This window comes from Oryctolagus cuniculus, chromosome 14, assembly GCF_964237555.1.
Source record: "Oryctolagus cuniculus chromosome 14, mOryCun1.1, whole genome shotgun sequence".
Classification (NCBI taxonomy): Eukaryota; Metazoa; Chordata; class Mammalia; order Lagomorpha; family Leporidae; genus Oryctolagus; species Oryctolagus cuniculus.
In genome coordinates this window covers 86,302,727-86,319,876 of record NC_091445.1, presented here as the reverse complement: position 1 = coordinate 86,319,876, position 17,150 = coordinate 86,302,727, and the positions used below count along the sequence as shown (strand labels likewise).

Sequence of the window (17,150 nt, the reverse complement as noted above, 5' to 3'; positions counted from 1 at the left end):
TAGTTATTTAGAAATGAATATAGCAGGATCAATATATTCTTCCTACTCTCCCATTTTTCCCTTACTCACTATTGTCCTCACAGATTTATATCTACATAGTCAATCTCTATATACAGTCACATAAACAAATGTAAAAGGGCTTTCCTACTATGCAAGCTTTTCTAAGTTATTTTTACCTGTAGAACAAAAAAACAAACTGGTTTGGTATTCAAAATACTTAATAATCTTCCTCACCTTTTCTGAATTCATTTTCTGATATTTCATGCCATATACTCAATGTTTCAATCTCTGAATTTCTCGTAGTTCCCTCAGTATGCTATGCTCTTTCTAGGCTCTATTCCAGTGAATGTTCTGTTCTCTGCCTGGAATGCCATTACTTTTCCTTTTTATCTGCTGAATTTTGTAAGATCTGTTTCAATGTTATGTTCTGTATGAATTTGTTTCCCACTTTTCTGTGTGGAATCACTCCTTCCTCTGCACACCTATAGTATCTATGGCATTTTGTATATAACTTGAATATGACAATAGTCATACTAACAATAAACTAAAAGAATATTGATTACATTTAATAAGTTTAATTTTTTGACTTTGTAATACTTTGGTTTATTTATTTACTTTGCTTTCCATGAATACATTATTTTTTATTTTATTTTTTAACTTTTATTTAATAAATATAAATTTTTTATTTTTTTATTTTATTTTTTAACTTTTATTTAATAAATATAAATTTCCAAAGTACGGCTTTTGGATTACACTGGCTTTTCCACCCCATAACCTCCCTCCCACCCACAACCATCCCATCTCCCATTCCCTCTCCCATCCCATTCACTTCAAGATTCATTTGCAATTATCTTATATATAGAAGATCAATTTAGTATATACTAAGTAAAGATTTCAACAGTTTGCACCCACATAGAAACACAAACAAAGTGAAAAATACTGTTTGAGTACTAGTTGTTTCGTTAATTCACATAGTACAACACATTAAGGACAGAGATCCTACATGGGGAGTAAGTGCACAGTGACTCCTGTTGTTGATTTAACAATTGACACTCTTTTTTATGACGTCAGTAATCACCTGAGGCTCTTGTCATGAGTTGCCAAGGCTATAAAGCCTTTTGAGTTCACCAACTCCAATCTTATTCAGACAAGGCCATAGTCAAAGTGGAAGTTCTCTCCTGCCTTCAGAGAAAGGTACCTCCTTCTTTGATGGCCCCTTCTTTCTGCTGGAATCTCGCTCACAGAAATCTTTCATTTAGGTCTCTCATGGGCTTTTTAGCCGGATCCAAATGCCTTAAGGGCTGATTCTGAGGCCAGAGTGCTATTTAGGACATCTGCCATTCTATGAGTCTGCTGTGTATCCTGCTTCCCATGTTGGATCGTTTTCTCCTTTTTAATTCTTTCAGTTAGTATTAGCAGACACTAGTCTTGCTTATGTGATCCCTTTGACTGTTAATCCTTTCATTATGATCAATTATGAACTGAAACAGATCACTTTGACTAGTGAGATGGCATTGGTACATGCCACCTTGATGGGATTGAATTGGAATCCCCTGGTTTCTAACTCTACCATTTGGGGCAAGTCCGATTGAGCATGTGCCAAACTGTACATCTCTTTCCTCTCTTATTCCCACTCTTATATTTAACAGGGATCAATTTTCAGTTAAAACTAAACACCTAAGAATAATTGTGTGTTAATTAAATAGTTCAACCAATAGTATTAAGTAGAACAAAAAAAAAATACTAAATGGGATAAAGTATTAAATTGTTCCTCGACAGTCAGGACAAGGGCTAATCAAGTCATTGAACTTTAATTTTTTTAAAAGATTTATTTGTTTATTTGAAAGTCAGAGTTACACAGAGAGAGAAGGAGAGGCAGAGAGAGAGGGAGGGGGGAAAGACAGAGAGAGAAAGTCCTCCATCCGCCTGTTCCCTCTCCAGATGGCTGCAACCAGCCTGAGCTGCGCCAATCCTAAGCCAGGAGCCAGGAGCTTCTTCTGGGTCTCCCATGTGAGTGCAGGGGCCCAAGGACTTGGGTCATCTTCTACTACTTTCTCAGGTCACAGCAGAGAGCTGGATAGGCAGTGGTGTCTATATGGGATGCGGGCACTGCAGGTGGTGGTTTTACCCACTACGCCACATCACCGGCCCCATGTTTAACTAATTTTTACACTTAGGTTATTTAATCTTATTTCCACATTATTTTGTAACCTATCTGCTTCTGTTTTTTTCTCGAAATGCATCCCAACTAATTTACCATCTTTCAATTCCTTGTATATGACAATGTAGCTAGGCAAATAAGTGCTCAGCAAATCCATGTATGAAAGAATGAATAAAAAAGTTGCTATTCAGTATTGATATATTAAAGATAGCAGATCAGTCATAATTACTCTCTGTGAATAGAGAATATTGAAGTATTCAGTGGGAATAGAAGTCTAAAAACCATGAGGAAGAGACTTGTCTTTTCCTTTTATAGAATATGTTATATAGAATTCTGTATCTGTGTTAGAAGATTGGGAAATGTGAAGAAAATGCAAATGACATCATCTTGGTCTAAAATGTTCTAGCTTGATTATTACTTGATGAATATAATCTACTGGGTTATTTAGGGCAATGTGACAGAATGAAATATGTACTTCCTGAGTGTAACATAATATATGTAGGTAAAGTAAGATGAGAAGATTGCTATAAGCTTGAAGAAAAAGTTATAATTGTCCATGGTCTTCAATCTTTTAGTTTAATTCACTTCCTAAATCCATTTTGGAAAATGATGTACCACTTTGCACATTTTGAAGTTAATATCTAAAACAATTTTAATCACAAATTGAAGTAGCTTCAGAGACCACAGTAAAACTGTATGTGGGTGTGTATGTGTGTGTACTTTAAATGAGTTTTGTCAAAACTTTGGAGCAATATATTTAGCTCATTCAGTTATCAAAAATGTTCACCATATAATCTAATAGTTTAAATCAATTTTCATTGCCAATTTCTTAGCTAAGTCAGACTTCGTGTCTGTCAATATCAAGTCTGACTTCATTTTTTTTACATTAAATGAACTTGGCAATGCTCTCCATGACTTCCAATCCCATTTCTGCCTTCTAATTGTGAGGTAAATATACAGATTGATTTGTAAATAGACAGACTGGCAGAAAAGTATAAAGCCTTTCCAGCATGAAATAAGTATCATTTATTTAAATTTTTCTTGCTTTACTACTTAGATATTATTCCTCAGGATCAGTATCAACGTTTGTTCAATTATTCTGTTCCTTTGTGTTCTAGAGATGTTTACACATGGGACAATGCAAATAACAAGGTTTAGGATGGCTGAAAGATATGGTTTTTTTTTTTTTTTTTTTTTTTTTTTTTTTTTTTTTTTTTTGTACAACAGAAACGGGCGTATAGTGAATGGCAAAACAGAAGGAAGACTACTGGATTGCAAGTGCATTCTCAGGCAGATCAGTTTTAGAAGAAGCACATATGGCACATGAGGATTTGGGAATAAAGTCTATTTAAACATTTATATCTACATTACCCAAGAAAAGCCTTTGTTTATGTTTTCTTGAAGACTGCTGGAATGGTTTGTGACTACGTAACATAATAGGCATAACACAACATGATCACAAGATAATTGATTGTGATCCTCAGAATATACTTTCTGGCACCCTAGTACACTCTCTGTATCTTACATTCCAGAATGTTCTGGACACTGCAGCCCCACGCTTATCAATCACGAGAAAGGAAAGAGAGGGGATGAATACATGAATAGCCTGAAGATGTTATTTAAAAAGAAAAAAAATTCCCGTCCCCAAATATAAAATGAGTAAGATGAAAAATTTCAAAATCTAAAAATAGGCAGAGGGAATCTCTAGGGAAATTAATGAGTTTCAGAAATATTACTGGTATGATTGATTGCATTATTTGTTTCTTGAAAATGCATTTTGGCCTGTTGACTGATGCATCAGAATGATATAAATTATTAACATCCTACCCTGGTAGTACTGACTAACCAATATTTACATGCAACAAAAAAGAACTTGGGTTTCCCTGCAGTTTATGAAACTTTATTTTTTAACCTAAAAATCTTTTTATTTCTAACACTTAACTTACACAAATACTTTTGGGTTTAAAAAGATTATTTTATAATGATATCATTAAAATGCTGAATTTAAACATTCAAATAAATATTGACAGCATTCTAAATATAATAGCATATATTTTTAAAATGCAACAATGCTTTATGGACCCAATTTTTACTGATTTATACTGCTGTACAACATTGGAGTATCTGGCCAATATTAGAAAAGGTTTCTATTGAGCCATGCCTTTGGCTGATTGTAAAAGTCACTTAAAATATTTGTATTTTAAACATTCTAAATTAAATTGCTAGCATCCAACTAGGAAAAAATATAGAAATTTTATTATCAGTGCTGTGTTTTACTGTTTAAAACAACAACAACAACGATCTGTGCTGGGGTTGAAGGAACTCCAAGAAGTGCTTATAACTCAGACATATAAAATACCGTCAGTGGCTGTAACAAGAAAACATCTCAGCAGATTCAGAAAAGATTGGAAATAAACGCCACTTATTTGCTTTTTGTAGAAGCAGTAGCGATCTGCAGACAGGCTATTCTAGCTTCAAAACAGTCTGGTAGATGGTTTTATGGAACTCACGATTACAAAAATCCACTTTAACCTTTCTTTCTTACTGGCAGGTGTCCTATTGGCTTGCAGCCAGAGGCTGTGAGTGCAGTGTAGCCTGCGGTGTCCCCCAGAGTGCTGACAATGCTGACACTCCAGCTGGCTGCTCATAATTGCATTGATTGTGGTTTGACAACCAGAGCTCCAAGAAAGAAATGTGATGAATATACAAAAATTATTTTACAAAATTTGATCAGATTACAAATTTCATCTCTCTTTTTTTCTCCTCCATAGATATGATATCTGCACTTATAAAAATAAGCCCTGTGGAACACTGGGTAAGTTTTTTAATAAAGGAAGGATAGTTCAGATTGTCTTTTTGGATCAATGACTTTACTCTTTATTATTAATTTGGTCATTATCCTCTCTTGCACACCTGAAATTACCCCTTAAAATAGTTAAATCTGACCTTTTTGGGTATGCCATTTACTAGGAAACATATTTATCCTTATAATAAATACTATCTAAATTTTACTGGCTTTATTCCCCTGAAAACTGGAATAATGATTAAAAACAACTTAGAAAATGATTAAAATCATCAAATAAAAATTATAACTTATTACTCATTTTCATATAATGCATCTCTGTCATATATTTCCCATAAAATATCAAGGAATTTGAGAGCAATTGGAAGCAACCAGCATCTTCAAATCAAAGGCTAGACAAGAAAAGGAAAACAAAAATCTGGGGATTTTTAAAAGGGCCCTCTCAAGTACAATATTTCCTTTGGTGCAATTTTATGGAAAGAATATAGCCTTATAAATACATTATTGTAAATTTTTAGTATCCCAACCAAAAAAGGAAGCAATTTTATAAAATATTATAACCAGAAGGAGAGGGATAGGACAGAATTTTCTCTTTATGCTCCCTATAAATCACTTGCTTTATTTATTTTCTTATTTGTTTGTTTAATTTTCACTTTATTTGACAGGCAGAGGGGGTGGAGAGGCAGGGGAGAGATCTTCCATCTGCTTGCTCACTTTTCAAATGCCTGTAATAGCCAGGGCTGGGCCTGGCTGAAGCCAAAAGCCTGGAACTCCATCCGGGTCTCCCATGTGGATGGCGGGGACCCAAGTACTTGAGCCATCATCTGTGCATTAACAGAAATCTGCATTGAAAGCAAAGTAGCTAGGACTATACTCAGCACTCTGATATGGGATATGGGCATCCCAAGCAGCAACTTAAGTCACTATGTCAAATGCCCACCCCAGTATCATTTGCTTCTTAAAATGCATTTCTGTAGTATTCTAGATTGTAAAAATAATGTTTTGTTATGAAATACAGTTTCATATTGGTTGGAAGTCAACTGCAAATACAAGGGAGAAAATGCTAGCTTTCCAACAGACTAAATTATTACACATATAGAGTTCTTTAAAGGAGCAGGAACTTTTTTCCTATGATAGATTTTATTTTTGTCTCATAGAGGCTTTTTACAGACTCAGAAGTCAAGCAACTGAAGGTAACTCTTCTAGTCTGTATGACAAGTTTCAATTTTCTTACCTGTAAATACAATTATGAAGTTAATTCCTATGTGCCTCCAGATGCAGGAGAAAAAGTGTTATTCAATTTCCTTCTCTTCCATAATTAAAACGTCTCATGATGATTGTACCTGCCTTCTCAGGTTCTCATATCCCATTGCTCTTAGGAATTATAGCTATAGAGGAAATTCCAATTAGCCAGTTCTGAGTATTATGGGTGGAGAAATTAGTTAAAATGTGTAACACAGCAAGTGCTCTTTTTGCTGAGACAGCGCACCTCAAAAAGATTTTTCTTCATAGTGTTTAGGTTAGTAAGACCAACATAATCCAACAGAGGGAACCTTGAGCTGGGAGCCTACAACTGCTGTTGACAGTTTCACTGCATTGCCTTTTACGGATTATTTAAGCTCTTTGTTTCTCAATTTTCTTACCTGCAAAGTGCAAATATTGCCTGCCTTTTTGCTACAGGGATATTGTTAAAGTCATTTAAAGAAGAAAATATTAAGATATTTAGTAAAGAAGTACTGTAAGGAGGGATTGGTAGTGTTTAATGTAGAAATTATCTATACTATTTACCTCAACTCCTGTATTTACCATTCAAATTCTGTAAATGTTGAATTTCTATGTATCCATCAGTATTACTAAGTGCTTAATCTAGTTTAGATACAGTAAACACTAAGCTTCAAAGAAAATACACATATGAATTAGAGCTTGTATTTTTCAATAATATGTATATAGTCACATGCTGCTTAAAGATGCGTCCTTAGGCTATTTCATTGTTGTGCTAATATCATATAATGTATTGACGCACACTAAGATGGCTGTGTCACTAGGCAGTATAATCAGGATAGAATCACTGTGGTATATGCAGTCAATTGTGAATTGAAATGTTATGTAACATATGACTGCATATGTGTGTATACAATAGGGTACTTCAAAAAGTTCATAGAAAATATAATTAGCATATACATTTATTTTAGTTGTAAAAATTTTTGAGATTCATGAATTTTTTCATGGCATACATTTTCCATGAACTTTTTGAAGTCCTTTCATGTGCATGAATTTCCAAATTTTTTGCCAAAAGAAACTTACCTTTTACTTAAACTTTCCATGAACATTTTTGAAGTGTCCTCATATATACCTCTGTGTGTGTGTGAGTATGTATGAATGTGCATGTGTAGTCTATTCTGCTTTTTGAGGATAGATTATTAATAGTGAATATATCTTTCATTGTGGCATTAGTAATACTACTATATAGTGCTTTTGTTATTGTTACCAAGAAATTGAGGAGTTTTCCTTTGCTACTTTTTTTTTTTCAAAATAGTGTGTTCCAACTTTGATAGTTTATTAATTTCTGGAATCAATACTTTATTTTTCAAGTGCAACATAAATTATTTTAAAAATATGAACAATTATATATTATTTTATAGTATCCCTTATAATGAAAGCTGAGTAAATTTCATATATGTGCTAATTTCCTGTGTGGAAAATATATATCAGTACAAAATTGATCAGGCTGTTACTTTTTGAGTTGTCATTCTAGTAACTTTCATTTTGACTTTTATACTGATTTTTGCATATTTTTTGTTTAGTAACTCAATGATCAATTGATTAAGTTAGCTTAAGGGTGCAAACTATGGCCATCAAACTGAGGAAATCTAAATGACCCAAATAGTAATCAAACCCCTATTAACACAATCACACATAAGAACTTTGACAGCTTTAATTTTATAGGGATACAGAAAATGATGGGGGTTGTGAAAATACATTAACATTTAAAATACTTCCTTATTCTAGTTAAGATTTACACTTGCGTTTCAATAATTAGTAGTTATTTCTAAATATATTCTGTCTTATATTTTAGTAGAGTTAACCATTTTATCAGATATCAGAAATAACTATGTGCCTCTATATACATCTCAGAGAATTGTTGAGATCTTACTTGAAAATACAGCCACATGGCACGTACCAAAAACAGCACAACAGCAACAGCAAAACCAAAACAGCTAACTCATGGAATAATATGTTTTGGGAAATAGGAGAAATATTAGTTTAAAAATAATTCTTAGTAACTTTTTTTTAAACCACGTTTCATGAACCTCAAAAGAGAAACAGTGTTCAGTGTAGCTTTCTTCTTCCCATGTGATGAGCCATATGGATTCCAATAGCTTAAAGTCAGATAAACTACAATATTTTTAATTCTGACTTTTGTATGTGTGTGTGTTTCTTTTCGTGGAGATTGGAAGTGATATTCATTATTTTCTATTAATAAAAAATCATCTCTCCCTAATCATTTCCTATTTTCACTTCTCCTTTTTCTGTTCCCAAGACCTCTACATGAGTGGAAGGGCAGCACAAGAGTATCATCAATATTTCTAAAAACTCAGCAGGATAGAATTCACCTCCCTCCCCAACATAGGTCTCCTCCCATATAAAACAGTAGGCAAAGAAATCTATTAGGAAACCAGCACTAATTTTGCCTCTGTTCCAGTATACCTGTAATTATTTTGATTTTTATGTGAGGAAACATAGAGAAACACAATGCCTAGAGCTTTCTCGTCAGTAAAAACACAAATTGAATAGCATTTACTGTTCCAAACTAGTGCCATGGAGAAATTGTACCTACAACAGAACATTGTTTCTTGCATGCAGTAAATATTCATTGAATTGAATTGAAATCACTTTTGGTAGAAGGTAATTCTTAATATTTGGGTGACAGTAGTAGTCTACTAATATATAAAACATTTTTCCTACTTTTTCTTTAACTTCTTCTAAATAATTTCTTGTCTCTATGTGTGTGGAGTAGGATTTGTTATCTGTTTCCTTGTAACAAATGACAATCCTTTTGCACAAAAATTCTTTTTTTAAGCACTGTTTTTAAAGTTCTTTACTACTTCACAGAGCCTAACATTCATTTAGAAGTAAATATTGGAGTTTTTACATGCTGACATTCCCAAGGGGAGAATACCTGGAGTAACATAGCATTTCACTGGAGTCGTTGAACTAACATGTAGTTGTTGCTTTTTAGCAAAACTCCAATGCATTTTAGGGGAAGGAGGGAGAGGGAAACTACACTCAAAGTGTGAATGACTTTTCTTCCATTTAAATATGAAGAGAAATTGTTGCATCACTATCAGGACTGATTTCAAAAGATTTTTAAAAAGTATGAAATGTCCCATCTTCAGCAGTTCTCCTTTTTGTTTTTATAAAAATGTCATTTTTAAAAATGATTTGGGATCCCCCTGTTTTGCAACTAAAAAGTTGCTCATGTATTTTTATGAACCCACTAAATTTAAACAGATCTCTTTAGAAAAATAATGTGGATATATTTTGCTTTCTACAGCCTGAAGAATGTTAAAATAGAAATGCTTTCTTGAATTCCCTCTTCTGGCTCAAGTTACTAGGTGGTCCCAAGTTACCAGAAGTAAAATTTATAAATCTAACCCCTAGTCTAGACATTTTCCAGCACTGACTGCAGTTCAAAAAATATTAATGTCTAGCCGGCAAAGTGAAATTCCCCCCAGTGATTTTGCAAATGACTAGAAAGTTAACCTTTTGCCAACTGCTCCTTCTGTGCATGGAGGTTATTAAAAAGAATCCAGGCATTTATAAGTATGGGCTTTTTAAGACTGAAACACCTTGGCTTGACCCTTTGTGTCTCTTTCTGTTTATTCAGGCTTGGCCTCTGTGGCTGGAATGTGTGAGCCTGAAAGGAGCTGCAGCATTAATGAAGACATTGGCCTGGGTTCAGCTTTTACCATTGCACATGAGATTGGTCACAAGTGAGTAAGTTTAAGAAAATCAAAATAAATTTTAGAACTCTACTCTTTTGAGCAACTCCTAACTACTGTGTGGAAAGCCCTGGCTCAACCATATTTTACTGTCTTTTGGTCTGTTTTCAAAAGAGAATGTTATCATTTTTGGTTGTTCTGCAACAGGATAAGTCATCTTAAGAACTGGAGACTTGTGAAATAATCTTTGTGATGCAGTGACTGGGTACCCTCAGTGGTGAATGCAACCCAGTAAAGTTTGTTACATGCAAACAGCTTTAGCTGTCTTCCCAACATCCTCACAAATGATCTTGCTCTTCCTCAAGTGACAGTATATACATCCTTTAAAATTGTTGACGCCACTGCCACAAAATGTACTTTTAGTTTTCACTTACCTTTCTAGGCATATTTGTGCAACCATTGCTATGTAACTTACATTTTCAGGTGTACTTATATGTTATTGAAAAAACAAAATTGTTTTTAAAAAGTGTAGTGAGATATCCTCACTTCTTTTTAGGAAGGGCTTAAATTTTTAATACTTTCTTTAGATAAATCTATGCCAATGGATAAACTGTCTTTTGGCTTTCCCTACCCTCAGAGGCAATAAATTCCTTTCTTTATTTCCAACAGGCAATAGTAAATGTAAAAGCCTATTCATATGAAGGGATACAGGTTTGACAATATTTTCCCTTATTTCAAATACTTGTATTTCTAAGATTCAAAGATAACTTATTCTTAATTAGTCAAATTCTAATGTGATTCTGATGCTATGATAATGGTAAAACCAAACAAGACAGCTTCTAATTCATTACATCTTTTTAAGCAGAAAAGCCCTTTTCCTATAAAATAGAAACATTTCAGTTAGTAAATGACCAATTACATCTGGTCACAAGAAAATGAGAGAAAACTAAAAAAATAAAGCTAGGGCACCAGTCTATTTGCAAGAACTGTCATTTGTATGACTTAAATTTTACATTATGCCGTTTTGGTGGAGAAACAGATCGGGAAAAAGCAAAATGAACATTTATTATACAGTTGCCTTAGAGGTAATTTCTGAAATAAATCTGTAGTTAAGTTTTTCTTTTTTAAGTGCAGAGAAAAATGGGTCAATCTGTTGCTTTGCTTAAAAAACTTTTCATCAAATGTATATTGGTTTAAGTGTAATTCAAGTAACCAACAAGTTTCAAACCTGATATGACTTACACACAGGAAGTCAGTATCACACTTTTATTGAATTCTTAAAAATATTGGTATTCTAGTTTTCCATTGCAATCAATGGCAGAGGAACAAAAGGAAAAAGGCCTCCTAACCAGTTTATCTTTAACTTGCTTAAAAACCTAATGACTGTCATAATCTTATGCCTCCATATTGAATTTAATAGGCTTTGTAGATTGTATTTAATTGAATGCTAGGGTAAGTAACATACAATGGGTGGATAATGTGTATATATGGATGTGCTATTATCTCATGTAGTTACAAGTTAGTCAATGTCCACACATGCATTTCAAGTCACATTCTAGAATATATTTAAAATAGCTGAGGTGAATGTTAATCTCTCTGTATCTTTTTTTTTTAATTTATTCCCCCCCCCCAAGGAAACCATTTTTTAAGTAATATAGACTTCATGCATTTCATAAGTACAACTTTAGGAATGTAGTGATTCTTCCCACCATACGTGCTCTCCCACCCGTTCACCTCCTCCCTGTCCCATTCCCAGTCCCATTCTTCATTGTTAAAGATTCTAAACTTTTTTTTCTTGGCCTTCTGTATAAATACTTTGAATTATTTTTTTTTAATTTCCTTAAAATTTATTTTACTTGAAAAGCTGAGTTACCAAGAGAGAAGGAGAGGCAGAAAGAGAAGGAGAGATCTTCCATGCACTGGTTAACCCCCTACATGGCTACAGTTTGGTCCATGGCTGGACCAAACTGAAACCAGGAGCCAGGAACTCCATCTGGGTCTTCCTCCTGGGTATCGTGGGCCCAAGCATTTGGTCCACCTTTCGCTGTTTTCTGAGGCTCATTAGCAGAGAGCTGGATTAGAAGAGGAGTAGCTGGGACACCAACAGCATCCATATGGGATACTGGTGTTGCATAATCTGCTGTGCCACAATGCTGCCCCAATCCTTTGAATTCTTAAAGATTTATTTCTTTACTTATTGGAAAGGCAGAGTGATACAGAGAGAGGGAGAGACAAAGAATGATCTTCCATTTGCTGATTCATGCCCCAATTGGCTACAACAGCTGAGGCTGATCCAGGCTAAAGCCAGTAATGGGGAACTCCAACTGGGTCTCCCATATAGGTAGGTAGCAGGAACACAATACTTGGACCAGCATCCACTGCCTTACCAAGCATATTACCATGAAGCTGGGTTGGAAACATAGGTGAATGCTTTTTATCTTATGTACAAAAATTGTGAAAGGAGTAGAATATACCTATGAAATTTTATGTTCCATGGAATATTTCAGAGTTAATTCTTGTTCAGAAGTTTGAGTGTTAAAAAGTGGGGGGAAATTCCACAAAATTCTTTAGACTAAGACCTAGAAGGATGGTTTCATTCAAAAATATTTGACAAACCTCCATGTTCACTTCCCCCTCCCCAATAGCTTTTTACCCAGGTCCAGTTGATAAATATATAGTGTTTTCCATGTATCCATCTGTCCTTAGGTAGGCAGGATGTGTTTAATATATTTTATTTTATTTTTAAAAAGATTTGTTGATTTATTTGAAAGTCAGAGTTACACAGAGAGAGGAGAGGCAGAGAGAGAGAGAGAGAGAAAGAGGGAGAGAGAAAGAGAGAGAGAGAGAGATCTTTCATCTGCTGGTTCACTCCCCAGTTGGCCATAATGGCTGGAGCTGTGCCGATCTGAAGCCAGGAGCCAGGAGCTTCTTCCAGGTCTCCAACGTGGGCGCAAGGGCCCAATTCTACTGCTTTCTCAAGTCATAGTAGAGAGCTGGATGGGAAGTGGAGCAGCCGGGTCTCGAACCGGCACCCATATGGGATGCTGGCACTGCTGGTGGAGGCTTTCCCCACTACGCCACAGCACCGGCCTCAATATATGTTATTTTTTAATATGTCAAAGTTTTATTTGATCAGTCAGGGAAAATCTCTTTCACAGATGAAGATACTTTTACTTGGATTTGGGATCTTAGGATTCAGCTTTTAGAACATAGCAAATCACCCCTGGCACAACTCATCTTGTCATTAAAATACAGTGATCTCTGTTCATCCTGGAACAAAGCAATAATCATAGAAAATATGTCAAGTAGATTTTTCAGATAAAAGGTTCTGATTTTTTGTTACATTTATTGTTTAGTTGATTGGATAAAGTGATGATTTATGTTGATTGATCACTGATGATTATTTGACAATGAGTTCCTGAGCAGAGCACCCCTATACTATACTCCATGAACATTTTCTATCTTTCTATAAATTGTGTATAATATGTTTTTACACGCAGTATATTCTTGTGTAGAGATGAATATCCATTTGAAATAACTGTGGAATAATTTTTGTTTGGCTAGGTTTTTTTTTTTTTAAGATTTATTATTTATTTGAAAGTCAGAGTTATACAGAGAGAGAAGGAGAGGCAGAGAGAGAAGTCGTTCATCTGCTGGTTCACTCCCCAATTGGCCACAATGGCAGGAGTTGCGCCAAACTGAAGCCTGGAGCCAGGAACTTCTTCCGGGTCTTCCCATGTTCAATATTACTGGAATGTGTAGATCCAGTTTTCCCTGCACCATTTGCTGAATCAAGGATTGATTTTAGCTTTTTGTCAAAGATTAGTTGGTTGTAGATGTATCGGTTGATTTCTGGGGTTTCTTTTATGTTTCTATTATGTTCCATTTGTCTACTATCATGCCACTATCATGATGTTTTGATTATACCTGCCCTGTAGTATGTCTTGGACTCTGGATTTATATTTGTTGCTTAAGATTGCTTTAGGAGGGCCAGTTCTGTGGCATAGCGGGTAGGGCCACTGCTTGCCTTGCTGGCATCCCATATGGGCACCTGTTCAAGTACTGGCTGCTCCACTTCTGATCCAGCTATCTGCTATGGCCTGGGGAAGCAGTAGAGGATGGCCCAAGTCCTTAGGCCCCTGTACCCATGTGAGAGACCCAGAAGAAGCTTGTGACCCCTGGCTCAGATCACTGCAAGTCTGGCCATTTTGGCCATCTTGGATGTGAACCAGCAAAAGGAAGACCTCTCTTGTCTCTCTTCCTCTGCCTCTCTGTAACTCTGCCTTTCAAATAAATAAATAAATAAATAAGTCTTAAACAAAAAAGATTGCTTTAACAATTTGTGTCTCTTATGTTTCCATATGGAATTTAACGTCATTTTTTCTAAATCAGAGAAGAATGTGATTGTATTTTGTATGGAATTTCATTGAATCTGTAAATGGCTTTCTATAATATAGACATTTTGATTGATGGTTTTACTTCTTCCAATCCACGACCATAGAAAATTTTTACAATTTTTGTGTCTTCTTCTATTTCTATCCTTATTGTTTTATAATTTTCATCATAGATATAGTTCACATTCTTGGTTAAATTTATTCCAAGGCATTTAAATTTTGTCTTGTTTACAGAAATTGTGAATATGACTGATCTTACAAGTTCATTCTCAGCCTTGGCATTGTTTGTGTAATCAAAGGCTATTACTTTTTGTGTGTTTATTTTGCATCCTGCCACTTTACCAAACTCTTTTATGAGTTCCAATAGTCTCTTAGTGGAGTCTTTTAGTTTCTCTGCATGTGGGATCATGGCATCTGCAAATAGGGATAATTTGACTTTCTCCTTCCAATTTATATCTCTTCAATTCCTTTTTCTTGCCTAATGGCCCTGGCTATAATTTCTACAACTATATTAAACAACAGTGGTGAAATTGGGCCTCCTTATTTTAATGGAAATGCTCCCAACTTTTCCACATTCAGTATGATGCTGGCTATGGGTTTGTCATAAATTGTCTTGATTGAATTGAGGATTGTTCCTTCTAAACCCATTTGGCTTAAGGTTTTTATTATGAAAGGTTTTTGTAGTTTATCAAATGCCTTGTCTGCATCTGCTGAGATAATCATATGGTTTTTATTCTTCAATCTGTTAATGTGATATTCATAGATACTCTTTTTATTTGCTGTGGATTTCCTTTTTAATTTTACTAGCAGATTTTCTTCCCTTACTTTTGTTCATAATGATGACTATCATTCTCTCTTCATAAAACAGACTTAAGAATCAGTTGTAAGGCTGGACAAGTGGTGACAAATTCAATTTTTGTGTTTTGGAGGATCTTTATTTCACATATTCTTTTATAAATGAGTGCTTTGCTGGACACAGTATTCTGGGTTGACAGTTTCTTTTAGGATTTGAATTATGTGTCTCAATTATCTCGTAGCCTGCAGTTTTTCTAATGAGAAATCAACTGTTAGTCTAATTGGCAATTGTTTGAAGGTAGTCTCTCCTTGTGCATATTTTAGAATCTCTTCTTTGTATTGAAAGTTTGACTATGATATGTCATCTTGAAGATCTTTTCTGATTGTGCCTAATAGAAATTCTATGTGCTTCCTATAGTTGGATGTCCTTTCTTTCTCAAAATTAGGAAAGTTTTTTGCTTTTATTTCACTGAATACACCTTCTAATGTATTTCATCTTTTCTCACCTTCAGCACCTCCTAAGACATGTATGTTTTGTTTTTGATAGTATCTCAGAAATCTCTAACACTGTTTTCAGCGTTTCTAACTTTTTCTTCATTTTTTGGGGAGGGGGACTGAGTTAGATTTTTCGAAGAATTTGTGTTCTTGCTCTGATATTTTTTCTTCTTCACCAAGTCTGTTGTTGAGGCTTTCCATTGTATTTTCTATTTGACATATTGAATTTTTCATTTTTTTTTGACAGACAGAGTGGACAGTGAGAGAGAGAGGGACAGAGAGAAAGGTCTTCCTTTTGCTGTTGGTTCACCCTCCAATGGCCGCCGCAGCTGGCGCGCTGCAGCTGACGCACCGTGCTGATCCGAAGGCAGGAGCCAGGTGCTTCTCCTGGTCTCCCATGGGGTGCAGGGCCCAAGTACTTGGGCCATCCTCCACTGCACTCCCGGGCCAGAGCAGAATGCTGGCCTGGAAGAGGGGCAACCGGGACAGAATCTGGCACCCTCCGCAGGCAGAGGATTAGCCTATTGAGCTGCGGCACCGGCCGAATTTTTCATTTTTAATATTTGTTTGATTTCTCTTCAATATCTCTATCTCAGCAAAATTTTCATCCATATTATGTATTAATTTCTTTATTTCAAGAATTCGTTACTCTGTTTTTGAGTAATTTTATGGTCATTCTTTTGAATTACTTTTCAGGCATTTCATCAGTCTCTTCATCTTCACATTCTAATATTGAACTGTTTTTTTTTCTTCCTTTCAGGGAGTCATATTATCTTCCTTGTTCTTGTTGTATTTCTACATTTACTTTTTGGTATTTGTGGAAACATTTGTTGGTTTTCTCCTATGATGGCTTATATATTTGAACTTTGCCTCTATGACTTAGTGGAGGTTGTGATTCTTCAGTAGATATCCATAGCTGTGGGCCATATTGGGCCAGGGAACTCTAGTAAATGCTCAAGGGTCAATCAGAAGTCCAGGGTGACACATGTGTGTGATAGATATTCTCTGTTGTCAGCAGGAGGGAGGGTATGTCATTGTAATCAAACCTGGTGTGTGCTGATGTAATTACATCTCTACTCGTGTAATCACACCCTTACCACTTCTCTGACAAGGTAATCAAAGCCTGGGGTTAGCCCACAGTGGCTACAACCTGCAACAATATAAGAGCATAATTTTCAAAATGGATCTATGTGGTGCTCATTATGAACATGGACCCTCTGCAATGACCTACCCCAGCCAATCAGGGCATTCTGAGCCTCTGAAGCCAGATACAGCAGTTGTACATAGACTAGCTACATCACATGCCCTATTGTGCAGTCACAGAATTCCCACAGTCATAGTGTGCAAGGCTTCCACAGTCACAGGGTACAGGGATCCACTCTCAGCCCTATAAGGCTGCATGTCCATGTAGAGAGCAGTGGCGTTCCCAGAGCCAACTGCCTTTGGGTGCTCTGCCTTGTCAGTTCTTAGCTCCAGAGTCTAATAAAGTGAGGGGATGGAAGCACTTGACATTCTTAAGTGGGTTCCCAGCCTGGTTCCAATCCTCCAGACCAGAGTCA

At 35.5% G+C, this 17,150-nt stretch overlaps 1 protein-coding gene across 1 annotated transcript in view; it reads left to right on the top strand.

Moving 5' to 3' along the window:
- ADAMTS6 (ADAM metallopeptidase with thrombospondin type 1 motif 6) overlaps window positions 1–17,150 on the top strand; it is a 313,716-nt gene that overhangs the window by 120,340 nt on the left and 176,226 nt on the right. The window contains exons 7-8 of the mRNA XM_070056759.1: window positions 4,933–4,976; window positions 9,853–9,958. Of these exons, the coding sequence (XP_069912860.1) occupies window positions 4,933–4,976; window positions 9,853–9,958 (150 nt within the window). The remainder of the gene's footprint in view (window positions 1–4,932; window positions 4,977–9,852; window positions 9,959–17,150) is intronic.